This window comes from Oryctolagus cuniculus, chromosome 15 (genome assembly GCF_964237555.1).
Source record: "Oryctolagus cuniculus chromosome 15, mOryCun1.1, whole genome shotgun sequence".
Lineage (NCBI taxonomy): Eukaryota > Metazoa > Chordata > Mammalia > Lagomorpha > Leporidae > Oryctolagus > Oryctolagus cuniculus.
This window is the reverse complement of record NC_091446.1, coordinates 8,314,677-8,341,418: the sequence shown is the minus strand read 5'-3', so window position 1 is coordinate 8,341,418 and position 26,742 is coordinate 8,314,677. Positions and strand designations below refer to the sequence as shown.

Genomic DNA, 26,742 nt, shown 5'->3' with positions numbered 1-26,742 from the left:
TCATCATCACTGCCATCATCATCATCTTCACTTTCACCATCATCACTGCCACAGTTGTCACCACAACCATCATCATCACTACCATCATCACCATCATCGTCATCATCCCCAGCATCACTGCCACAGTCACTACCACCACCACCATCATCACCATCACCATCATCACTCCCATCACCATCATCACTGCCACCACCATCATCATCACCATTGTCATCATCACCATCATCACTGTCACAGTCACCACCACCATCATCACCATCTCCATCATCATCACTGCCATCACTGTTAGCATTCTCAATACCAGCACTACCACTATCACCATTGTCATCAAAACCTGTTCTGTCTGGTAAGTAGAGATTTGTATTCATGAACCACTTCCTTAATTCTTTTTGGATTATGTATTTTTATTGCTTATTTATATGTAAAGCTTACTATCCAAATAATATTGAAGTAAATTGTTAACATTTCTGCAGACCACTGGGTATCCAGTATAATAGAAATAGGTTTCTATAGATGAATTAGTTTTCTTCTTTTAAGATTTATTTTCATTTATATGAAAGACAGAGTTACAGAGAGAGGTAGAGACACACAGAGAGAGCTCTTCCATCTGCTGGTTCACTCCCCAGATGGCTGCAATGGCTGGAGCTGAGCTCATCTGAAATCAGGAGCCAGGAGCTTCTTCCTGGTCTCCCACAAGGGTGCAGGGGTCCAAGGATTTGGCTCATCTTCTACTGCTTTCCCAGGCCACAGCAGAGAGCTAGATTGGACGAGCAGCAGCCAGGACTAGAACCAGCACCCAAATGGGATGCCAGCACTGCAGGTGGCAGCTTTACCCACTACGCCATACCACCAGCCTCTGAAGCTTTCCATTTATAGCTATGATCTTAAGGTTGTATCCATGGCCTCTTTGTCTGACAGCCACAGTCCTGATCCAAGGCCTCATTACCTCTTCCTGCCTGGATGACCACAGACTTCTCCTAACTGGCTTCCACACCTGTGGGCTTCCCTCATGGTAGTCTTGCATGTATATGAAGCCAGAGTTACCTTTTGTTAAGACTGGGCTTACTGGGGTGTGGTTTACCTATAGTGTAAACCACCAGGTAGCTCAAAGAATTTTAATCAGTGGTTAAAGTGTAACTCTCAGCGCCATCAAGATAGAGTGCATTTACCTTGTCTGGTAAGGTTCCCTGTGCCCCTTTCTAGTTAACCCTGTTGCCTGACTCCTGCATCCTGGCAGCCACTCGTATGATTTCTGCCCTGTAGGTTCTCTTTCCCTGAGTATTACATGATGTGCTCAGACAATTCTTAATATTTTGTGTTGGGACTCCTCGCAAAACGCTTTTGAGATTCAGGTACCAAACATTCTTTTTTATTGCCGAGTATTAGTCTACCGTGTTGATGTACCAAAATTTGTTTATCCGCTCACCACTTGATGGACCTGGAGTTTGTTTCCAATTTCTCCCATTATGAATAAACCCACTAAAGATATTCATGTGCAGGTGGTAAGCCACTTTCCAAAGTGACTGTGCCGTTCTGCGTTCCTTCCACCAACGTGTGAAAATTCCAGTTGTTCTGTATCCTTGCTGGTACTTCGCGCTGTCTGCTCTTTAATTTGGCAATTATAGAATCTCTAATGAGGTGGTGGTGTCTCTGTGTGGTTTTGATTTGCATTTCCCTGATGACTAATGAGCTGTATATAGACGGAACACAGTTCAACCCAAAAATCCCAGAAGGCATTTTTGCAGAACTTGACAAATTGATTTTTTGTTGGGAATCATCACAGATGTTTCTTGTGCACGTCGGATGTTTTTTCTTTGCCTATTTGCACCTCTTTGTTGAAGTGCCTGTTCACATCTTTTTTAAAATCCTGGATTATCTTCTTGCTGTTGGAAGACAGTTGCTTCTCTATGATAGATACATGTACTTTATCAGGTAGGCATTTGCAAATATTTTCTCCCAGTCTGTGACTTGTCGTCTTTTCATTTTATGAACAGTATTTTCTGAAGAACAGAATTTTAAGATTATAATGAAGTCCAGTTAACTAATATTTTGACTTACGCTTTTATGTTTTATCTAAGAACTCTTTGCCCACCCAAAGATATTCTAAATTCCTTGTTATTTTTCTTCTAGAATTTCCATAGTTTTAGGGCATGAATTTGAATTTATCATCCTTTTAAAAATTATTTTTGTATGGTTTAAGATATGATTCAAAGGTCTTTTTTCACAAAGATGCCTAATCATGCCAACACTAGTTAAGTTCTCCTATTCTCACTGGCATACCTTGATCATTTTGCCAAAACTTAACCAGCTGCATAGATTGGTCCATTTCTGAGTTCTGTGCAGTGACTGACTACCGCTGTGCCCCACCACTGAACTTTAAAGAAGTGTTGAAATCACACAGTGCGAGACTTCCAACTTTACTCTTTGGCTAACCTAAGTTTTTTGCCTTTCATATAAATTTTATTTTTCTAGCTTTATTGAGGCACAACTGATAAATTAAAAATTATAGGTACTAAGATATAAAAATATTTCTTTGATAAAAGTGTGCCTATGTAATGATTCTCACCAACAGAACAACTATCAATGTGTACAAAAATGCCTTCTGAGATTTTAAATTTGGGTTGTATTCAGTCTACAGATAAATTTGAGAAAAATCGACATCTTAATATTGAGTTTTCTTTTCCATCAATACAGTACATATTTTCATTCTATTTAGGTATTTATCTCAATATCCATATCAATTTCACACATATTTATTGCTTATCTATAATAATTTCATGGGTTTTGGTGCAACTATAGAAGGCACTTAAAAAAAACTTTAACTTCAATATCTGTTTTTTTGTTGCTAGTGAATTATTTTTTCCAAAAATAATGAAGTACTTTTTAAATTTGGACTGTTATAACATTTTTTTAAAGATTTATTTATTTATTTGAGAAGTAGAGTTATAGACAGTGCGAGGGAGAGCCAGAGAGAAAGGTCTTCCATCCACTGGTTCACTCCCCAACTAGTCGCAATGGCCAGAGCTGCACAGATCCGAAGCCAGGAGCCAGGTGCTTCTTCCCGGTCTCCCATGTGGGTGCAGGGGCCCAAACACATGGGCCATCTTCTACTGCCTTCCCAGGCCACAGCAGAGAGCTGGATGGGAAGTGGAGCAGCCGGGACTCGAACCGGTGCCCATATGGGATGCCAGAGCTTCAGGCCAGGGCTTTAACCCACTGCACCACGGAGCCGGCCCCGTATTATAACATTTAGAATTTATTCTTGGTTTATAAAACTCTCTCCTACTCATGATCAGATCTATCCCCAGCATTTTAGGTCAGGAAACTGAAGTTTATCTGAAGTACGATGGATAAGAACTAGAGCTCAGGTTGGAACAATCACGCCTTTCGCTTGGAAACTCACTGGACCCTCAGAACTGGTTTCTTAGATCACGTTCTGCGAAGGCTCCGTAGCACGAGCTGGCGTGCCAGGGAGCTTTCCCTCTACCAGCTTCGGCGTCGTTGCTCCGGGGCGCGTTCGTCACTGACTGCTGCTTTCTTTCCATTGTAGCTGCGGAAACAGCACGGGCATCCATCACCTCTGTGGAGACGCAACCAGCACCAGGTATGGCAAAATGCGTCATCTGAGGGTCAACACTGAGGCCTTATAGCCTACAGGTGACCATTTTTGGGAGAGAGTTCCTGGTGAGGGCAATCTGAATGAAATGGAGATTCCCTGACAAATGCTGCTACTCATTCCCAGCCTGTCCTGGACCGCAGGTGGTGAGACAGGCCCGTTTCGGAGGCTCTGCTTCTGCAGCTGCTGGCTCCCAAGACGGCAAGTGACTCGCACCTGCCCTGGCCCACATGCACACACCCAGATCTGTGGTCCCCTGAGGCTGGGAAACTGTGATAGACCGACCAAATGGGCTTCTCTATGATAAGGTGTCTATGAAATTAACCCAGTCCCTTTTCCTCTGTCTCTTAGGAAGTTTTCTGTATAAGGTGAGTTAAGGAAACTGGAAAGCCTGGTGTCTGGGGTGAATGCAATGCTACTAAGATATTCTAAGCAAATTAAAATGCGTGCTGTCTCATCTCTCTGCGTTTCTAAAATTGAGGCTGCTGCCCTCCAACTGTGGTGACCCCTCCTCTCTCCTGCACCTGTCCTGCCGTGGCTTCCATGCTGCGTCTCTCTGGGGAGCTTCCCCTGTCCCCACAAGGAGGGGTGGCCCCGTGTGCGTGCACATCCTTCACAATCCACCCCAGACTCGGTTACCTCGTGCTTGCTGTGACCGAATGAGAAGCTTTTTGAAGTTTTATTTATTTATGTGAGAGACAGACATCGGCCACCTGCTGGTTTACTCCCCAGATGCCCACAACAGCTGGGGCTGGACCAGGCCAAAGTCATGAGGAGCTCAGAACTCAATCCAGGTTCCCCATGTCGGGGGCAGGGTCCCAGCTTGTGGAGCTTAGTACCTGCTGCCTCCCAGGTGTGCATCAGCTGGAGCTGGAATTCGAGTGGAGCTGCACCTGCAACCCAGGCGCTCGGATCTGGGATTGGGTGTCCCAATGACATCTTCACTGCGTCACCAAACACCTGCCCCCCAGTCTTAGCCTTTTAAAAGCAGGCAGGCTCCTTAGTTTCTTGGCATTCGCGTGTGGTTTTTGGATGAATGACAGCACACAGTATTATTTTTTATTTTTAAATAAATCTTTTTATCTTAAAGATTTATTTATTTATTATTTATTTGAAAGTCAGGGTTGCACAGAGAAGGAGAGGCAAAGAGAGAGAGAGAGAGAGGTCTTCCATCCGCTGGTTCACTCCCCAATTGGCCACAATGGCCAGAGTCAGATCTGATCCAAAGCCAGGAGCCAGGAGCTTTCTCCAGGTCTTCCTACGTGGGTGCAGGGACCCAAGCACTTGGGCCATCTTCTACTGCTTTCCCAGGCCACAGCAGAGAGCTGGATCGGAAGAGGAGCAGCCGGGACTAGAACCGGCGCCCATATGGGATGCTGCACTGCAGGTGGCAGGCTTACCCACTACACCACAGCACTGGACCCTGCACACAGGATTATTAAAGAGGCTGTTTTCATTTCCTTAAATGAGATGCCCTTAAATTCCTCTTCTATTTGTAGAATATTTGTATCTACTGAGCAAAGAATTCCAGGATAAGTTTACCATGAGCATATCACGGGTTAAGAGAAAGTGAATGGTGATGATGGTGACTGGGAGGAATCGAAAGACAGAGAACAAGGTGTCGGAAGGATATGGAGCCTGAGGGTGAGTCTGTGCTGCCTTAATTCTCTGCACCCTACTGCCTGACAGTACCTAAGTGTGCTGTCCCTGTAGCTGACGCCGTCTCCTAAGTGTGCTGTCCCTGTAGCTGACGCCATCTCCTAAGTGTGCTGTCCCTGTAGCTGATGCCGTCTCCTACGTGTGCTGGTCCTTTAGCTGATGCCGTCTCTGGACCTCCACCGAGCATGGCCCTTGAGCACTTCAGTCCCCCTCCCACTTAGGGCTGATGGACAGCAGTGAGAGTGGCGTTGCTCCAGACTGGGGGTGACCGCAGCACAGCCCAGGGGGACACGGCCCACGTACCAGCTGTGGGGTTTGGAGCAATCTTCTAAGCCCTTCTCAGCCCCAGTTCCTCCGTCTGAGAAACAGGGGGCCCACCCCTGGTGCCAAGGTTGAGAGACGTCTAAGGCAGTGGTTCTCAGGCACTGAATTCACAAACAACGAATGCTGCTTCCATGTTCAGTCTCCTTTGCACGGAGAAACCATAAAGTGAGGTTTTCTGGGACCCAAAGGATCGAGTCCTCAAGACTCAAGTATTTCTGGGTGACGAGAACTCCGTAGCTGCGATCTGCCCATGACTTCCGGTTTACGAGTTCCTCGGCTGTATTAGCGTCTCACGTTGCTATTCCTCTCCATGGAAAGGAAATTCTATGGTAAAGCGCTCCTGTTAGGAGAAACTTAGAAGTTCTGGAAATTTCCTGCAGAGACTGGATTTGGAGGGGAAGATATAGCTAAGTCTCATTAGCATTTGCAATCGATCATCATCCTGGCTTTTAATGTGTGGGGGCGTGAGAACCGCGTGATCGTGCATGTTTGTGAGACAAGGATGTGACCACACACACACACACACACACACATACACACACGCACACACAGCTGTCAGAGGTAAAGCAAACTTCCAGGGACCCAGGGCCAGTGGCCATCGCCCTCCTCTTTGTGGTTTCCCAGGAGACTGAATGGAAGTGAGGCTGCAGGACAGCACCAGGAAGTGCTCAGGCCATGTGGAGGTTCCGGTCCAGGGCACGTGGGGAACCGCGTGTGACGGCCGTTGTGTGCCGCTGTGTGGCCAGGCAGTGGCAGTCCCCATGGGAGCCCGCCTTGGGGCAGGCTCTGGGACGATCCTGCAGTGTGTGGGCAGCGAGAGCCACCTGGGGCGGTGCGTGCACGGGGGCCTGGTCCAGCACCGGGGCAGGCACCTGGAGGATGCCAGTGCCACCTGCACAGGTGAGGGGCTGCACCTCTCTGAATGTTACTGCGCATGTGCCTCTGGCATTTTCAGCGTGCACCCCGCGCACCTGCCACTCAGCTGCTGATGAGAGGGCAGCCCCCACGCCCAGCCCACGCTCTGGCACTGCGTCTGCAGAGGTTACACCTGCAGGTAGGACATCTCTGCTCGCTCCTGTGGCTTTAGGATCTGCATTTACTCAGTGGAAGACACGTCCGCAATCTACAGCCGGAGCATCTATGGAATGGCGGAGTTGTCGATTCCTCCTTACTGGGCAGCGATCACTGATTAAAAGAGGGGCAGGAAATTTACCTGAAATGGGATGTTCACTCCATCTCCTGAAATTCCAGAGAATTCCTCTCTCTGTCTCCCTGTAGTTACTCCCAGAAAATCTGAATTATAGCCCACTGATGCCTGAGTTCAATCCATTGTTACTGCATCCATTTCCAAGGTGTCCGAAGAGATTAAAAGATTTTCCTGTCTCTGTGCAAGTCAGTGAGCTTAGCATCTGCACGGTGAAATGGGCGTTTACTTTCCCACCCTGAGGAAAAAAAATGTAGGAAGAGGAGAGTGGAATTAGGATAGAGCGAAGACGTCCTACTGGGTGTGTTTGCAGACCTATCAGAAGCCTGAGAGGCCCAAGAGTGGGAGAGTGAGCAGAGACCCAGAGAGAGGCACACAGCACAGGCGTGCTCCCTGCATGGCTGCCGCGTGCTCTCCCAAGGCATGGCTTGAGGCTTAAGGCTCGCTCTCCTCAGCACAGCGTCACCAGCTGCAAGACGGAGCCGCACATCAGTTCTCCAAAACCCCAGCTAGCCAGGTTCATCATCTGTGCGAAGTTCCAAGCCCTGATTTGGTCTAACAGACCTCATGGTGGTAGTCGCGAGTGTGTTTGTTGAAAATGATGCTTCGTGAGGCACCGGGAGAGACAAAGCTGCTCACAAGTTCTGTGTGTGCTCGCATGGCTGCGGCGACACACGGTCTGGATAAATGAGCCACACACCAGGGCAGGGCCCAAAGTCCAGCCGCTTACATGAACGTCCCCTGACCAGGATCACAGGGTCACCTGCTCCGTAAGAGGGAACAGAGAGGAGGTAGCAGAGATCTTGAAGTGTGAGCATCATCACTTCATTATCGTCCTTCACATCACAGAAGCCTGAAGTTCAGCATTCGTAGGCTTTTCTGCCCTGTGCGTGTCTTCACGGCCTGCATCCTTTCATGTTTACATCGCTAGAAGCAAGACTAGACAGGAGGTACAATGGTCAACTTGATGAGCTGCTTAGATCATCTTTTTCCTCTGTAGGGAGCGGTGGTTAAGCAGTGCTGATGCCCTCTCGTGCGGTCTTTCCAGTGTGGTCAGAGGCTCTGAGTTATCGCAGCCCTTGTTCTGCGGGTGGACACCAGGATTCTCGAAGAGGGGCCGACGCGAGGCCAGGCTGTCGCCGTCTGCCTGACCGCTAAGTTCTCTCCGCTCCCTGAGATCAGAACCAGTGTTGGCTAAAATAAGTGTGAGGAATGCCAGTGCCTAGAACAGCATACCAGGGACAGCTGTTGCCCCCTCCTCAGCCTGCGGCAAGTGCTCTCACCCACTGGAGTGGGTCGAGTTTCCTGTGAACGCTGTCTCTCATTCCGATACATTGTGGGGACAGCTTTCTCTACCTGCGTCGTGTCCCGACCCCGGCTCCCCGTCAGGTCCTGTGCTTGCATCTGGGCCCCCTGGCAGAAGACCTTCCCTGAACACTGCCATCAGCCTCGGCGCCTCATTTCCACCCCTTTCCTGCAGGTCTACTTACACTGCCTTTAGTAGCCAAGCTGCCTAGGTGTTCCTACTTGTCGCTCCCCCTCTTCGTGGAGGAACGACACAGGACCCTGCGCTGTTCTTTTGTCTGCTCGGCCCTCCCCGGGTTTGCTGCTGGTTCTTCCCGGGTTGGCTACCATCCCTTCCACCTCCGTGGAAGGGCGGTTCCCCCTGCCACCTTCCCCACTTCCGCAGGGGAGCGGCACACCACCGGCCGGCTCTCTCGGGGGCTGCACAGGTGTTCCTTCAGATAGATGTTCCCCTTAGATGTTCCTCGTGCATGTTGTCTCTCTCCTCCTTTATAGTCCTCTTCCGCCAATCCCAACTCTGCTACCCACACGCCGAGTACGCTGCTCTCCTCCAATCAGGAGCAGGTCCTACAGTTTATTGGTGGAACTGGAGGCAGCTGTGTAGAAGCTGTTTCTCCCTTCTCAGCGCCATATTGTGGGAGAGCAGATGCATAGAATAAGTCTTAATTCCAGTAACTTAGTCTAGTCCGAGTTGCTCCCAGTTGCTCCCCACACTACTGGCCCCCAACTCAGTGACAAACTGCATGTATGCAGGGCTGCGTGTGCAGGGATGTGTGTATAGAGATGCATATACAAGGATGCATGTGCGGGGATGCGTGTGTGCAGGGAAGCGTGTGTGGGGATGCATGTGCAGGGATGCGTGTGTGCAGGGATGCGTGTGCAGGGATGCATGTGCGTGGATGCATGTGTGCAGGGATGCGTGTGTGCGGGGATGCGTGTGTGCGGGGATGCGTGTGCAGGGGTGCATGTGCAGGGGTGCATGTGCAGGGATGTGCTATTCCAGCACCAAATGTCTGTTCCACAGCTTGGATCCATGCTTTCGTGTTTCCTCCCACATCTGAGTCTATTTGATTGACTACCCTGACCAGTGGCAGTGACGCACATATTAATGTAGGGTGGACACAAGAGGCTTACTAGAAAATGAGATTCGTCACCTTAACTTTATGTTACTTCTAATGGTATTAATTTGAAAAAAAAAAAATCACTCTAAGATAAATGGGCTGGTGCAAGGGTTCTTGCCCTGGCAAGGTTCAAACAACCCCCACTGCCCCCGTTGTCCTACCTCCCCCACCTGTGGCCTTAGGCCCAGTGCAGTGACACGGACACTCACCCGAGTCGGCCGGAGCAGCTTTGTCACTCACAGACAGGTAGCAAGAGCCATCAGGAGCCCAAGCGCCAAGGCAAGGCGGTGCCCCAGGGCTCAGCCCATAGTGCATAGAGATTTGTTGGCACCTGCCCTGCTTCCCTCATGTCTGGGTGACCCCAGAAACGTTCTGCTCTGGGTTTCATATCCCGGGGGCCCCTTGGCTTGTGTCCCCAACCATCCTGTTCTAGAAGGGACAAGGAAGAAGCCAGGCTGTTCCAGACCGTTCCTCCGTAGCAGGATGTTGTGTTCTCCGCACACTCTGCAGCTACCCTGAGAAGTACAAGCTGGAGGGGTGCAGCGCTGAGCCAGCGAAAGCAGCGCAGGAATGAGTCCTCCCACAGCTGCCCTCGCGTGAAATCGGGGCAGTTCCACGGGGCCCACCTCCTGTGGCCGGGATACAAAATCCACAGGGTGAGCGGGACGACGGCAACTTAGCGGAAGACCAGACAGTCTTGTGAATGAAACAGGCACTGCCCCTGTGCTAAGCTCTCGACGACGTCCTCAGTGGGTTTGCTCTTGTTTTCACAGCAGTTTCCGCGGCCTGCAGTTGTGGTTGTCTTACAGTCCTCACCGACCACAGCCCCTGAGTCCCCACAGGTGTGGAAACACCTGCTCAGGCAGCTAGGGGCCACGCGTGCACGTGCCCACACATCCATCCAAGCAAGGCGGAAAGCCACAGAGGCACGTTGGGAGGTAGATCTGAATAGTGGGAAAAGCTAGAAATTCTACCTTCCAGGTGTCTGACCTCGAGCAGTTTAGGCACCACACCTGACCCTGCTTCAATTTCTAAGTCAGGTTCAGTGTCCTTTCTAGGCATGGTGGCTGGATAGCTTTTAAAAAGAGAGAGTGAGAAACAGTGTTCAACAGTGGATGGTGGGAGGCAGGCGTGTGGCCTGAAAGGTAGGCTGCAGGGGAGAAGGACCACATCCCACTGCGAGTGCTCCGGTTTCATGCCCACCTCTGACCCCTGCCTCCAGCTTCCTGCTGACACAGACCCTGGGAACCAGCAGCAATGGTTCTAGTGGCTGGGTTCCTACACCTGGGAGGGAGGCCTGGACTTAGCTCCCAGCTCCCATGTCTGGCCCCACCCACCCTGGCCATCACAGGCATTTGGAAAGTGAACCAGTGGATAGGAGTTCTCTCTCTCTCTCTCTTTCTGACTATAAATAAATAAATAAATAACTTAAAAAGTGGATGGCAGAAGTTGGGCACTGTTCAGCTCTCTCCATCATAAATCTGTAACTTATAACCGTGGGAATCAGTGTGTTAGAAAACCTCAAGTCTACGTGGAGGTGGACATTCTGGGTGTGAGGACAAGATTTAGCTCTTACCTGCACCTGCAAACATATACATAGGCCTGAGGAGTGCCGCCATGGACCTGTTGGTATTTCACGTACCTCTGTCTTTGAATTCCATGCAATGAAATTTCTTTATATTCAAAGCAATCTTGTCGGGGGCACGATTGGGTCCTCCTAGAAACTGTAGTAGATTGAAGGTGGAAGCACCTTTACGGAGAAGTCTGTAATAAACATTGCCCGTTTGACACTGAAGATGATGACGGCTCATTCTCCTGATCAAGTGTGTGATAAAGAGGCTCTGACCCAGTGGTAAGAAAGGAATAGCCCTGCCCCCACCCGGGAGGCCAGGCCCCGGCACCCCCATCCTGTGTCTCCCTGGGAGCCTGAGTGGAGGCAAGGCTCCTCAACAGCGTAGGAAAGTGCTCAGGTTCTTGTCCCGGCCATGTCGGGGACCAGGCGTGGTGACCGCTGGGACCTGCTGAGGCCACTGTGTGTGCAGTGTGGACAGGAGCCCATTTGGGGGCAGGCCCTGGGAAGATCTTGCTGGACGACGTGCAGGTGTGGGGGCAGCAGGAGCCTCCTGGGGTTGTGCCTGCACAGGGCCCTGGCTGGGCACCCCTGGGGGAGGCCGGTGTCGTGGTGGAGGTGAGTTAAGTCGTGATAGAGCTCCTCTGGGGCTAGAAGAGAAAAATCCTGCTCTGCACCCAACCAAGTGGATGTGCCCCAGATAGGCCTGGAGGTGAGCGAGAGAAGGCCCGGCGCTGGGTGCTCAGACAACAGACGGAGGCCGTTAGGGTTTCTAGGTCTCTGTTTCTCCCTTCCTTCCTTTTATTCTTTCTCTCTTCTCTCTCTTCTTTCCTGTCTTTCTTTCATTCTCAATTTTTCTTTCTCTTTTCCTCTTTCTCTCATTCCTTTCTTCTCCTTTGCCCCTCCCTCCTTTCCTTTCTTTGTCTTGCTAAGCGTTGTTGTTAGAAAATATAAATTGTCTCTAAATAATTCATGAGCTGTAATCTAATTCATGAAACTCTGGGTTTTCTGCGCGGCCGTGAAGCCGTTACCTCCCTGAGATGTCACCGCCTGTGTGTCTCTCCATAAATGTTGTGTTCGTTTTCCTGGAGGTGTTGAGTGCCCATGTGGGTAGCACTGCAGACCTCGGCACGCTGGTTTCTTCACACCATCAGGGGCTGACAATCCGCCAGGCCCCCTCCAACCACGGAGCCGGAAGCTGCCGCCCCAGACACCCACCGTCAGGTCAATCTAATCTTTGCTCTGCAGCTCCCCCTCCTCTTAAGCCAAGGTAGCAGGGCCTTCGCACTGCACCGTGTCCAGGGCACCATTCTCCTAGAATGCATGGCGAGTGGCACCATTGTGCTGGTGGCCACAGGCCGTATGTGGACAGTGAGCCCTGGGGTCGGGCAGCTTGGCGGTCCATGCTGCCAGGCTCAGCCCCTGCAGGATAGAAGAGTGGACAGCTGTTCCCTGTCACAGCACATCAGGCAGGGCACAGTGCACAAGGGGAGGCAAGCCCCCATCCCCTCCCCTTGACTTCTTAGATAATTCCTAAACTCATCTCAACACCACCTCTACGTTGGGAATGTCCAGGGGCTGAGTCAACTAAAAGAAAATCAGTTATATTGAATAAATATCTCCCAAGTGATACTTACGGTGATCAGAACAAGTTTTTAAAACTGCTTACAGAGTCACAAATTGGAAGACATTCTGTAGCATCACTATGTAGCATCCTCTTAATTTTAAGAATCTGAAAGTCAGGACCAGTGTTGTGGCGTAGCAGATAAAGCTGCTGCCTGCAACGCCAGCAACCCATATGGGCGCCAGTTCATGTCCTGGCTGCTCCACTTTTGATCCAGCTCCCTGCGAAAAGCAACCGAAAATGACCCAAATACTTGGGTCCCTGCCACCCGTGTGGGAGACCCAGATGGAGCTCCTGGCTTCAGCCTAGCCCTGGCCTTTGGGGCCTTCTGGGGAATGAACCAGCAGGTAGAAGATGTCTCTCTTTCTCTCTCTCTCCCCCTCCTCCCTTCCTCTTTGTAACTTTTAAAATAAATAAATCTAAATAAATGAAAAGGACCTGAAAGTCACAGAAGCAATCAAGCAATGATGGACGAGAGCGTGTGAAAGTGCGCAGTCCTCCCTCGATTCGTGTTTAATAGGAGAGCAGTGAAGCTCATTCTCTGCAATACGTGGCAGCATGGACAGCAGAACAGAGCCACAGTCTGTGAGACTCGCGTTGGCAGGGGCCACACACTCACGGAACGCCCATCTGAGCTGGCTTCCAGCTGCGGCACCGCCAGGAAGAGCTGCACGCTTCCGACCTGTTACACTGATTCTGCGTCGCACTATGTGACCCACAGAAACAAATCTATCCGTTCTCTACTCTAACCCACTTTAAGCAGCCAGTTTGATAAACAAACCAAATCAAACCAATTTGGTTTAAGCAAAAGTGGTTTCGCTACGTTCAGAAAGTATAATCCCAAACTATTTAAACTGACACAGAATAACAAAGTGGCTATTCTATTGTTTGGGTTTGTACATGTGTGGGGAGCATCGGACTAGACTAAATTACTGGAATTAAGACTTATTCTATGCATCTGCTCTCCCACAATATGGTGCTGGGAGAGGAGTAAACAACTTCTACACAGCTGCCTCTCGCCAATTTGATTGACTGAGCTGCAGGAGCTGATCTTGCTCCTGATTGGAGGAGAGCAGCGTACTCGGCATGTGGGTAGCAGAGTTGGGATTGGTGGAAGAGGACTATAAAGGAGGAGAGAGACAACATGCACCAGGAACATCTAAGGGGAACATCCAGATAACATCTGAGCAGCCCCTGGGAGAGCCGGCCAGCGGTGTGCTGCACCCCCGCAGAAGTGGGGAAAGTGGCAGGGGGCACCGCCCTTCCACGGAGGTGGAGGGATGGCAGCCAACCCGGGAAGGACCAGCAGCAAACCTCGGAAGGGCCGAGCAGACAAAAGAACAGCGCAGGGTCTAGTGTCGTTCCTCCGTGAAGAGGGGGAGTGACATACATGTATATGAAATAGTACCATAAAAAGTATAAAACTCATTGACAAATGTTGACAATGGTATAATGAGGCCCTGGGTACCCACTACTGAGATGTGTTACATCCTAATATCTTGCCCTAATTGTTTGAGATCCTTTTTATTTATGTATTTGAAAGGCAGAATGACAGGGAGCTGCCATCTTCCAGTGAACTCCTCAAATGCCCGGTCTGGGCTAGGGCCAAAGCCGGAAGGTAGGAACTCAGTCCAGGTCTCCTACACGGGGCGTAGGAACTCAGGTACTTGCACTATCGCCCTGTCTCCCAGGCTCCGCAGCAGCAGGAAGCCGGATCCGGAGCTGGATCCGGGACTCAGACCCAGGCACCACGTGGGGACACACGCATTCTAACTGCTGGGCTACATGCCCGTTCCCTGGGGTCTCTTTATTTTTTATTTTTTTTAAAGATTTATTTTATTTATTTGAAAGAGTTACAGAGAAAGGTAGAGACAGAGAGAGAGAGGTCTTCCATCCGCTGGTTCACTCCCCAGATAGCCGCAACGGCCGGAGCTGCACCGATCCAAAGCCAGGAGCCAGGAGCTTCTTCTGGGTCTCCCACATGGGTGCAGGGAACCAAGGACTTGGCCCATCTTCTACTGCTTTCCCAGGCCATAGCAGAGAGCTGGATCGGAAGAGGAGCGGCTGGGACTAGAACCGGCGCCCACATGGGATGCAGGTGCTTCAGGCCAGTGCTTTAACCCACTGTGCCACAGCGCCACCCCCCCCCCCCGATCTTTTTAAAAAGTGAATGAAACAATATCTGGTTGCTGCTTTAGGGTTTCAGAAGCAGAAAATGGGGCTGCCCCAATCCCCATAGAAACCTTATATGGCTGAGGCTACTTGGAGCCCAGGTACAACCACCGAAGACCTAAATGGAAACCAAAACCACTTCATTGTCAGCCATGCTCTGTGGCCATCTGGATTGGTTTCAAAAGAAAACCAGGAAGCAGTCCGCAAGTGACACACGTGTACTAACCGAGGGTTTATCCCACAGTACTGGTGCCTCCCGTCTCAGCGAGGAATTGGCTATCTGCTTTGGGCGAGAAGGGCGGGAAGGAAGTGTGGGAGCCGACGGATGCACCAGCGGGCGACTCGGCTCTGGCCATTCTCCCTGAGCTGCTGTCAGCAGGGTCCTGCCAGGTGTGTCCAGGATGGACCTAGCAGTGAACGAGGCCTCTCTGTTCGCACTCACAGGTCGGGTGTCGTCAGCATCCGGGACGACCACAGGACCTGCTGGATTTCCTCCCGCACTGTCTCCAGCAGGTCAGCTGGCATTTGGCGTACAGGGGTGGAGGGAGGGATCCGCGTGCCCAGCACCGAGCCGTCGCCTTCCCCCAGCTGAACCACGCTGGGCGCGGGCCACTCCCCCAGGAGGACCCTCTGCTTTGGGAAGCACGAGTCAGGAATTTGCTCTGCGTGGTTGACTGTGACCTTCAGGCTGTGTCTGTTTTCAAGCCTGTGTTGCCCAAAGCTGGTTTTCGGGGTGTCCTGATGACCAGGGGGTTTCTCTTTGTCCCTGGGGCAGGTGATGGCTTGCCTGCAGTCTCAGCCACGTCCGAGCCTACGGCTTTGCCGTCCACACCCAGGCCCCTGGCAGGTAGGTCTTTGGGGAATAGGGGGAGAAGAGGCTGAACCTGAAAGGACGACAGTGTGATGAGCAGAGAACCAGAGGCTTTCCCCAGTCTATGCTCCCACGAACCGCGAGTCCACCCTCCCCAGTCTCACTGCTTTATAAAGAAAGACACAGCCAGGAGCATTTTCCCAGCATCCCCCAACTAAAGCATGCTGAAGCCAAGATTTGGGCGCAAATACAAGGGTACTTCAAAAAGTTGGTGGAAAATTAAATGAAAAGGTAGGTTTATTTTGGTGCACAATTTTTTTGAAATCCATGCATTGTTGTCTCATAACACACATATTCCATGGAACTCTGAAAGCCCTTTGTATGTCTGACTTCAAATCCATGTGACTGCCTGGCCAGCTGCTGCCCGGGAGGTGGGACAATACCATCCCAGGCTACCTTCGGGCTATGGGGAGGAGAGTGTTTTTGCAAGTTGAATTACTAAGGTGTAGGTACTTCAAGGCCCCGGCCAGGAAACCTGGGAGTCGGCCCCGAGCGGTCCTCCTCTATGGTTTGGAGTATGAGATTCCCAATGGACAAAGCTTTCGGGTTTATACTTAGAAAGAGATGCGTCTGTTTGTCCCTGTGGCAGGTGATGGATTGCCTGTAAGCACACCCACAACGGAGCCCGTGGCCCTGCAATCCATGCCCACCGCCATGGCAGGTAAGTTCTTGGGGAAACGGGGGGGGGGGGGGGGTAGGAGCCAGCATGGGGCTACTGTAACAGGATAAGCAGGTGTCTGACATTTTCACGTTATTAGCACTTCCATTCATTCTCACGCAAGCCCCCAATGAAGTTACGCTCGCTGTGTCCTTGGTTCTTACATAGTGAGCCATAGAAACATTAACTTGCCTAGAATGAGTTGACTAGAATGTGGTAAAATCAGGGTTGACCTGCATCTCTCTGACACCAAACCTACTTAGCTCACTTCATTTCGGGGACACAATATTAGAAGAAGGGAAGTTGCTAGCGACCCTCATTGCTAAGACCCAGGTCAATCAAATCCTCAGTTTGGAAGTTCCCAAGCCCGGCGTCTTTCAGAGTCTTTGCCTGTTGTCTGGGTTTTCTCTGAAGCTTTTGGGGATCCGCTGTTTCTATGCTCTGAGCCTCTGTGATGCTGTCCCTTGCTCTGAGACCTTTTTCACTCAGTTTAAGCTTTTATTCTATGAGATGCTCCAAGCACTTTGTAGAAAAATGTGATTACACGTGTTTATTTCAGCATAAAAATTTGAAATCCGTGCATTTTTTTATAATGCACATTTTCCCAGGAACCTTCGAAGACTCCTCACAGAGACACGGGTTCATCAGTCCTTGCTGCTTCTCTGGGTTGCATTTATGTGGTCAAGTTCTCCTTTCTGATTCTGTCCCTTCCCTCTATAAATCTTTCAGGCAGATGCTGAATTGCCTATGTTGTTTGTGACTTTTTTGTCTTTACTTTTGTGTATTTATGACCTTTTGCTGTATATTCAAGTTGTTTTCATGATTATCTTCCAAGTTTTTGTTAACCTTTTTAAAAGATTTTCAGCCATTTTCCTTTTTACTTTCCAGGAACACGTTCTTGTGACCTGACTTCCTTTTTCATAGCTTTGTGTTCTTGTTTCACAGACGTGGTGCCTTCTCCATCTTTGTCGATACATTTATCACAGCTTTCTGTCCAAAGCCGCCTTCTGCTCTGGGTGCTGTCCTGTTTTTTCTATTGATTTGACTTTAAACCTCTTAGGCTGGAGACTTCTTAAAGCTCCGGGCATCCCCGCTGTTTGCGTCAGGACCCAGGTGCAGCAGAGCCGGGGCAGTGAACGGCTCTATCTGGCGCTGGTTTCCCAAGAGCAGAGCAGGAGACAGCAAACACAGCAGGGTCTCCCTGCTCACTCAGCTCACCGGGTGTCTGTGAGACTGGACCCTTGTGACTTAATTTCTCCGGGGAATCAATTTCCTGGCTGTGGGTGTGGAAAAATCATAAGCTCTACTGCCAGTCTTTCAGCCAACACCCCCATTTTCAGCATGGCAGTGCTGGCTAGAATTACAAGCTGGTGAGTTGCTAGAACAGCTAGTGGTACTGTCTTTTGAAACAAAGACACTTGGGTTAAAAAAAAAAAAACAGCATGCTGACAGCCTTCCCATGGAATCCGTGGGTCTGTAAAGCTCCATGCTTTGTCTTGGTGTCACGGTTGTGTGCAATTTAATCTGCTTTGTGAGCCGTGGCTTAGTTCATTCTGCAAACTTTGGTGTCTGTTTCATTTCTCGGTAGCAAGTGGTTTGAGGTGAAGCTTCACGCTCTTAAGAGTGGTGTAGAAAGCAGGTTAAAGCGTGAAGTTTTGCATTCAGCTTTCAAAAGGTCCCGTAGACACGTCTGACCCTGGGTGGGTCTTACTGTTTCAGGGATGGCCTCCCTCACAAGCCTGGCAGTAGCTGTCTGGAGGTGACAGAGGTGACAAGGCCACCGTCACCCAGCAGACCAGCTCAGGCTTGGCTGCTTCGCATTCCCAGAGTCCCAGGGAGCAGCGGACGCCTCAGCCAGTCTGCAGGGGTGCAGCCATTACTCTGCCTCTGGCTTAGAACAAGGAGTGGGAAGATAAGCTGGACCTCCTGATGGGAGGAAGGGGGTGGGGCTTGAGGGGAGAACCATGACTGTGTTTGTGGGCAGCCAGCCCAGGCAAGCAGCCTTAAAGTGGGAAGGGAGGGAGGAGGACTTTGCAGGCTCCTTGGAAAGGCTGTGTCTGGGGAATGACGTGGGGGCCCCCGGAGCAGCAGCATAGGGGTGACGGAGTCCTGGGGCCGTGAGGACAGAGAGCTGAGCTGCGTGGACCGCAGCCCAGTCCTCTGCCCGCAGAGGAGTCGGCATCACCCCAACACCCTGTTCTTTCCCAGGAAGCTGGGCCCCTGTGCGCCTGGCTGGCAGCCGTGGGAGCTGTGCCGGCCGCGTGGAACTCTTCTACCAGGGAGGCTGGGGCACTGTGTGTGACGACCTGTGGGGCCTCCCGGAAGCCAACGTCGTGTGCAGGCAGCTGGGGTGCGGCGGGGCCGTCGCGGCCCCGGGGGAGGCACACTTCGGGGAAGGTTCTGGAAAGATCCTCCTGGACAATGTGCACTGCCTGGGAGAGGAGCCGCGCCTGGAGGAATGCTCGCACGTCGGCTGGTTCTCCCACAACTGCGCTCACGGGGAAGACGCCGGTGTGATCTGCGCAGGTAACCCTCTCCCCTCCCAGGCAGAGCCCGCCCTTGGCTCTTCCCACGGTACCATCCTTCCCTGGCGTAAAAATGACTGCTGACAAGGAGCGGCTGGTATGCTCATGGCAGGCCCTTTCGTCTCACAGATGCCGACTACTCACCTGACACACCACCAGGTAGGGAAGTTTGTCGACACCTTGGGGAAGACGTTCGGCTGGAAGCTGGCTGTGTGTTTCTCTCCAAGCCACTGGAGCGACTGAGCTGGGGGAATGGTGCTGGGGGCATGGAGGGGGCCTCAGCATCTTCAGGCCTGACTCCGCGTCTCTGAGCAGTGCCAGCTCAAAGGAATCAGGGAAGCGGAATTCCTCCCTGTTGCATCGGGCCTCATCAGTCTCAACCCAGTTCCCTGGAAGAGGCTCCGGGAACCAAGGTTTCATGTCTTTAGCTTTCCTAACCAACTGAATGAGTATCCCACGTGACCAAGAGACCAGTGTGTCAAAGTCTGGAAGAAATCTAGACCCAGCTTCCTGTCCCCTCCTGCTCAGATCGGTAGTTCTGAGAAGGGCCCAGAAGGCTCCTTGGGATTCTCACGTGCAGGCAGGGGTGGGCCTCGGTGCCCGCCGATTTCCACACGCGTGCCCTTGTGTGTTCAGCAGGTCTCCTGTCGGCTGCCCCAGTGGGAACGGCGGCTCCAGGTGAGACGTTTGCAACCTTAGCTGTCTTGATCGCCATTTTCCAGCTCAAGCCCTGAACTGATTCTCCAAGGAAATTGTGCCAAAGTGGCTACTCTGCCTAGAGCCACCCCTCCAAACCTGGGTCCTGGGTGACAGCCCAGTGATGAAGGCCACAGCATCTGCGGTTTCAATTCTATGTGGTTTCTATTCAATTCATTTCTATTCAGTCAGTGAAGGAAGTGCACACAATGGGAGGGCACCAGCCTTCTGGTCCTGCCAGCCTGGGCTCCCATGGTGAAGGGTGGACGTGGTGGGTGTGGTCATTAATATGGGGGTGTGGCCAGGGTGGTGCCTCAGGCCGTGGTCTCAGAGAGCTACCACCAGAGGGCAGGCTTTCCTTCTCCAGCTTGACCCCTTCCCTGACCATCTCACACTTCCTTCCCATCGCTCGTTTGTTTCTGCTCTGCTCCTGTCTATGCTCTGGGCTTCTGGACGCCATTGAACGTCCCTGAGCACTGGAGACACAGGGCTAAAGCAGTACTGATGCCTGGAGACTGGGGCCTGCCTGGGCAGGGCCAACCCTGTGCAGGGCTGATTCTCACAGCCAGGTGATCTGAGGGAGAAATGCCAGCCGTCTCCCTGGCCCCTGGCATCACCTTTCACTTTGAACTGAGTGTTGCAGAAAAGGAAAGACAGACAAGCAGATGGAGAAGCAGGAGGGTGGACACAAGATGTCACCAGTGTCAGGGACATGGAGGGGGAGTATGAGTCAGGGCAACTTATTTCTGCTTAATAGTGGAGGTTTAAGAATGTAATTTTAGGGCCGGCGCCGCGGCTCACTAGGCTAATCCTCCGCCTTGTGGCGCCGGCACACCAGGTTCTAGTCCCGGTCGGGGCGCCGGATTCTGTCCCGGTTGCCCCTCTTCCAGGCAGCTCTCTGCTGTGGCCCGGGAGTGCAGTAGAGGATGGCCCAGGTGCTTGGGCCCTGCACCCCATGGGAGACCAGGAGAAGCTCCTGGCTCCTGGCTTCGGATCAGCACGGTGCGCCGGCCGCAGCGCGCCGGCTGCGGCAGCCATTGGAGGGTGAAGCAACGGCAAAAAAGGAAGACCTTTCTCTCTCTCTCTCTCTCTCACTGTCCACTCTGCCTGTCAAAAAAGAATGTGATTTTAATAAATTACAACTGATGGAGGATGGGGCACAGTCACATTCGTGTACCCGGAGGCTCCACCACGTTGGTTCAGCCTTGATTGAGAAAATAGAAGCAGGGCTTTGCTCTGACTTGTGGTGACCTACGGGATCCACGAGCGGGCCAGAGGGAAGGACGCTGGCCGGGGTTAGGTGACAGCTCTTCCCCACCGGCCCACGCCCATGGAGACGCTCTAACTTCAGACATGTCCATGCCCAGTTTCCCAGCCTTACAAGACATTCTGGACTAGTTCATGCCTTTGCTACACCCTAAGACGTTCCCACAGAGTAATGACCAACAGGACTATTGGGGGGGCAGGGTGGGAGTGTAAAGGAAAAATAGGTGTGAAAGAGGACATTAGTGAACCGAGCAATGGGGAATCTGAAATTCTGACCATCCTTCTGCGTTTAGAAAAACCTCAGTGTGGTGGCGTCATCACCAACTCATCCGGAGCCATCAGGAACCCTCCGCGCACGGCGCTGCACGACGACATCACCTGCGTGTGGGAAATCAAGGCCAACGCCTCCGACCAGGTCCGGCTGGCCTTCCCACATCTCAGGTGGGTCCCGGGCGCGTTGCAGACCAATGCGGTGCAGTTCAAAGGCCTGGTCGTTGATCAGGTGCATGGCTGATGAACGCGGTGCCGTTGAAGGCCCCGCCATTGGTCTCCACGGGTCCTTCCCGAACGTGTCACCTTTGCATTTTGAAACAATAGACACACAGGAAGTTGCAAATGTGATGCATCCCACCCCCACCCCCCCCGCAAGTGTCCCCCCAGTGGTGGCAAAACAATGCCAAAGCCGGGAAGCGGACATTGGTTACAGCACTGCTGACTGCATATGAGGGCGCTTCAGGACGTTAGTGGGGAAGGGAGTGTAAAGATTAGTTCAGGGGCTGACGCTGTCCCATAGTGGGTACGGGTGCTGGTTCGAGTCCCACCGGCTCCTCTTCCAATCCAGCTCCTGCTAACGCACCTGGGAAAGCAGCCTTGGCCCCCTGCACTCAATGGGAGACCCAGATGAAGCTCCTGGCTTCAAACTGGCCCAGCCCTGGCTGTTGCACCACTTGGGGAGTGAACCAGTGGATGGAAAAGCCTCTGTCTCTCCCTCTCTCTCTTTTAACTCTGACTTTCAAAATAAATGAATATCTTTTTTAAAAAAAGAAAAAGTTCATTTTGATGCAGAAACGTTTTTGAAATGCACGTAGTTTTTTTTTTTTTTTTTTTTTTTTTGACAGGCAGAGTGGACAGTGAGAGAGAGAGACAGAGAGAAAGGTCTTCCTTTTACTGTTGGTTCACCCTCCAATGGCCGCCGCGGCCGGCGTGCTGTGGTTGGCGCACCGTGCTGATCTGATGGCAGGAGCCAGGTGCTTCTCCTGGTCTCCCATGGGGTGCAGGGCCCAAGCACTTGGGCTATCCTCTACTGCACTCCCGGGCCACAGCAGAGAGCTGGCCTGGAAGAGGGGCAACCGGGACAGAATCCAGAGCCCCGACCGGGACTAGAACCTGGTGTGCCGGCACCGCAAGGCGGAGGATTAGCCTAGTGAGCCGCGGCGCCGGCCTGCACATACAGTTGTTTCAGATGCATTTTCTATGAACTTTTTGAAGACTCCCTCATATTTTGTATCTTTTTCACTGTGTTTTAACAATTTTTATTGATTTTCATTCTGTTTGAAAGGAAGAGAGACAGAGACAGAAAGACAGAGGTCTTTCATTTGCTGCTTCACTCCCCAAATGCACGTAACAGCCAGGGCTGGGTCAGGACAGAGCCAGGAGCCTGGAACTCAGTTCGGGTCTTCCATGAGGGGTCAAGTACTTGAGCTTTCATCTGTTGGCTCCCTGGCTGCACATTGGCAGGAAATGGATCAGGACCAGAGAGCCAGGATTTAAATCAGGCACTCTGATTCGGCACGCGGGTCTCCAGCAGCGACTTCCCTGCTCTGCCGGATGCCACCCCAGGTCACACCAGTTTTTGTGAGCGTTCGTTTGTATGTGGTTGTCCGATGCATTTTTATCCCAGGTACAGATTCATGAAGCCCCATCACATTCTAGATGCTGTTTCATTACCACAAGGAAACCCCTTACCCAAGTGACCATCAGCCTACGTTTCTCCCCAGAACATATGAGAGCTAGCATCTGGCACTGATTTTTATGCTAGCTGTTTATGTACAAATGCAGTACGTGTTAGATTTGTGGGTAAGGATGTCTTGTAGCTGTTGGGGGGACTGTGAATGATACTGTTTTCAGCTTTAGTTACCTCACGTTTGTTACTGGTGTGTAGGAATACATTGATTTTTATGTGCTTCCACGAATTTTTAATTAAAATAAAATTGTTTCAGTCTTTGGATAGATGTATGTGTATATGAGAAAGAGAAGGGGAGAGGGAGAGCAAGAGGGAGAGGGAGACAGACCAAGTGTGTGTGTCCTGACCAGCTGGTTAAAGATGTAGATTTCAGAGTACCCAGACCAGATCAATCAGGAAATGTGAAGTCATTATGTTGTAAATAGTCAAGGTGGATGTCATTCATGGGTGGGTGATCTATGGAAATTTTCACTCTTAAATTCTGTTTAACTGAAATTTGGCTTGAAACAGATGCTCATCAGCTCGAGCCACGGAAAGGGTGAAACCTGGACAGGACGTCCTGGTGGCAAACTAGAGCCGGGGAAGGAAATTATCCTGCAGAGGAGCTGGGCAGCTCCGCACCCTCCAGGCAGGCTGGCTGCCAGACCTTGCACACGAGTGTTTGGAGCCAGGAGCCAGGTCGTGGCGCCAGGCCCAAGCAGGATCAAGCAGCTTCTCCCCCTGCTGGCCCCAGATCCCCAGGATGCTGACGTTGCCTTGATCTGCCTGGTCCTGCCCTGGGCTCTTGGCTGCCAGGTGCCTCACAGCACAGGTGCACCCGTGCCAGCCTCCACTTTCCTCCTCCGGGTACAGGCAGTGGCCGGCACAGAGGGGACGTGGGCCAGAAGGAATCTGTCTGTGTCTTCAGCACTCACGGGCTCTGCATCTGTCCCTGGCCTCTGCACAGTGACAAAATGAAGCGTCTGTCCCACAGCAATCCCCCCGCCCAGAGCCCTGATGCAGAGACTAAGAGGCGTCTTCGGTGTCTTCCCCAGCCTCGACTGCACCAATGAGTATTTTGAGATCCTGGACGGCCCTGCGTCCTCAGCAAAGTCCCTGGGCAAGAGCTGCTCGGGCTCCTACCTCACCTACGTGTCCTCCTCCAGCTCCATGACCCTGGTCTACTTCAGGAGCGTCAACAACATCGGGAAAAACTTCGTTGCTTATTATTACTCTGCAGCCAAAGGTGAGAAGGCAGGTTAAGGCTGCGCACTCTGTCGGGGCGCTGGCTGCAGTGCCGGCTTGCTCTATGATACGGGCCAAGCAACTTGACCCTTCCCAACCTCAATCCCTCTCCCCATGTAATGAGAATGACAGGAGAGTCTTACACGCAAGGTTTATTGTGAGGGTCACACGCAAGGCCACGAGGCAGGCATTCAGCAGAGCGGTGGTGCGTCATGAATTCCTGATAATCCCAGCCTCCTCGGGGGCTTTTTTTGTTTCGCGTGAAGTTCTCACTGCAGTCGGCTCATTCCGGAGTCATTCCCGATGCGCTCTGAGGCTAGTGCAAGGCTGGGGACCTGATGAGAGAGACTCGTGCACACCTGAAGGGCGTACAACTAGAGGACAAACAGAACACACACACTAGATTAAGGCAAACAAGTAGAACAGATAGAACATGCTAGAACATGCCAAGTTGACATGTGCCAGCGTCTCAGCAAAAGATTGGAGGAGAGACAGCAATGGAGGCTACCACTGGTCAAGAAGCATCAAGGACAACAGTTGGTGGGGCCGTGAGTAGAGAGAGTATCGGGTGAGGGAACAGCTAGAGATGTAAAAGGTATGACCAGGGAGACGGCCAGAGGCGACGCAGGGCTTCCTGATGACCACAGGGCACCCAGGTTTATCAGCAACAAGAGCACCACAGCACCAGAATGTTCAGTGGAACAGCCGATGCTGTTGAAGGTCTGTTATGCTCCAGGCAGCATTTTAGGCACCTTGCACGTGTGATCTTCCCACGAAACCACGGCTGCTCCCTTTTGCAGACAGGGACAGTGAGGCTTGAGCGGTTTGGTGGTTATCCAAGGCCCTGCCCTATTTGCCACCAAGAGAAAGTAGGCGGGGCTCACAGACCACAGGTGATGAGCATCTGCCTTGTCCAACCCGTGCTTCGGAACAGTCCCTAGTACTTTCAGCAGGTGCCAGGGTGACTCACAGAGAAGCCCGGGACCTGTGCTCCGACACAGGGAATGATCTGGGTCCAAACTCGCCGTCACTGTGCCGAGCTGTGACGGGTGCTGGTTTCCTTGTGCTTGCAGAAGCCGAGTCCCGGACCCCGCATCTGACCGGTGAGTTCCCTTCCACGCGGTTGCTTGATCCTCACTCCTGTTCGTGTTTCTTCCTCCGTCTGCACTCCCGGTACTTTCTACTGTCATCGTCTGACCTCTCTCATCTCTTTGCCAGTCCCTGTATAGATCTCCCGTGGCTGAGAGATTCACACTGGAACCAGGTCACACCTACCAACAGCCTGGCTCTGTGCCTGGACGGTTGTCAACTTGACCTCCTAATTCCTGGCTTTCATCAGACACTGAGAGGCACCTAATCAGATAGTCCACCTTTAGGGAAAGTCAGCAAGATGCAAGCAGGAGAAATGGTGTTTCCCCAAAGGGCGCTGGCTGGCAATGTTTGCAGTTAGCACAGAACAGCACAATTTACATGCGGTGATGCTGCCAGCGACAGGGCAGGAGGCACGGATCTCACTTCTGTTGGACCCCACTCACCTGAGAAACGTTAGGGGAGTTTGCTTTGGCAGGTCATTTACTGTAGAAGTGAACGGAAGAGGCTCAGCTAGAATCTTGGCATTTCACGATGCTAGTCCCAGAATGCCGTCCCTGACTTGCCCACGTCGACCTGTCTTTCCACTGAAGGGTGTTGTCTTCTTCTGCCCACAGTGATCCCGACAGCGACACCCCAGACAATCACAGCAAGGCCAGGTGAGCTGCGGAAGGTATCCAAGCGTTTCCTTTCCTCTCGGTGTCTGTCTGTGCCCGTTTCATACATAGCCACTAGACCAGTGGCACAGAGTTCATGACCAGCTGACTCTACCCAAGCCTCTAGGGGTATCCAAGACTCCTGCGACCTCTTGACTGTAGCCTCCCAGGATTATGCTACGTGAATTTCATTTCTCAGTGCCTTTCGGAGCCCTCAAAGCACCCAGGGAGTCCTTGCTTTTCTTCTAATGCCAGTCGCAGCCCCAGTTAGCTCTGCGTCTCCATCACTGACAGACTTCTTTTTTCCTAAAGATTTATTTATTTATGTGAAAGGCAGAGTTTCAGAGAAGTGGAGAGACAGAGAGACAAAAGGAGATCTTCCAACCACTGATTCACTCCCGAAACGGTTGCAGTGGCTGAAGCCAGGAGCCAGGAACTCCATCCAAACCTCCTGTGCATGGCAGGTGCCCAAACACTTAGCCATCTTCTATTGGCTTCCCAGGCACTTTGGCAGGGAGCTGGATCAGAACCGGAGCAGCCAGGACTTGAACCAGCGCTCTGAAATGGGCGTCTCAGGCGGCGGCTTAACCTGCTGCACCACAACCCCGGCCCCAGTAGACTTTTTTAAACTGAGTGTCAGAGCCTGTATTAGTCAACTTTTGCTTCCTATAACGGAATTCGTGAGTTGAAGGAAAGGGCTGTGTGTTTGGCTCACATTTGGCGGCTGAATGTCTGAATGGCGTGATGTAGGCTCTGACCAGGGCCCCAGTGAACGGCAGAAACACGCGTGCAGGAAGGAACACGTGGGCAGCCAGGGAGCAGAAAGACTGGCTGTGCGCAAACGCAGGCTTTTGTGACAACCGTCCCAAGAGCTCTCCGAGCGCCTGCAGTGACCTGAGGATCTCCCTGCAGACCCCACCTCCTGCGAGTTCTCCACCTCCCAGGGGCGCCTCCCCGGGGGCCTTGGCAGAGCTATTGCAGGGCCAGGGAGGTAGATGGGCAGGGGGGGAAGTGGCGAGTGTTGGCGCCTGCAGACCTGGGCTGAAGCACTGCGATGCTCCAGCTTTCTGTCCCTTAGATCTGGAATTGCCCTATGGGGACGAATCCTCTCTGTTCATCTTCCTGAGCCCTGTGGGGTGAAGACGAACACACAGACACTCGAGAGTGCTTCATAGCATCACCAATCGCTGCGCGAGTTA

At 51.9% G+C, this 26,742-nt stretch overlaps 1 protein-coding gene across 1 annotated transcript in view; it reads left to right on the top strand.

The window, feature by feature from the left end:
* The first annotated feature begins 15,815 nt into the window (after positions 1-15,815).
* The window catches only part of LOC100352879 (scavenger receptor cysteine-rich domain-containing protein DMBT1), a 65,103-nt gene continuing 54,176 nt past the window's right edge, over positions 15,816-26,742 (top strand). The window contains exons 1-8 of the mRNA XM_070058320.1: positions 15,816-16,127; positions 18,333-18,650; positions 18,779-18,808; positions 19,286-19,327; positions 20,905-21,052; positions 23,609-23,799; positions 24,872-24,901; positions 25,505-25,546. Of these exons, the coding sequence (XP_069914421.1) occupies positions 16,031-16,127; positions 18,333-18,650; positions 18,779-18,808; positions 19,286-19,327; positions 20,905-21,052; positions 23,609-23,799; positions 24,872-24,901; positions 25,505-25,546 (898 nt within the window). The 5' untranslated portion in view covers positions 15,816-16,030. The remainder of the gene's footprint in view (positions 16,128-18,332; positions 18,651-18,778; positions 18,809-19,285; positions 19,328-20,904; positions 21,053-23,608; positions 23,800-24,871; positions 24,902-25,504; positions 25,547-26,742) is intronic.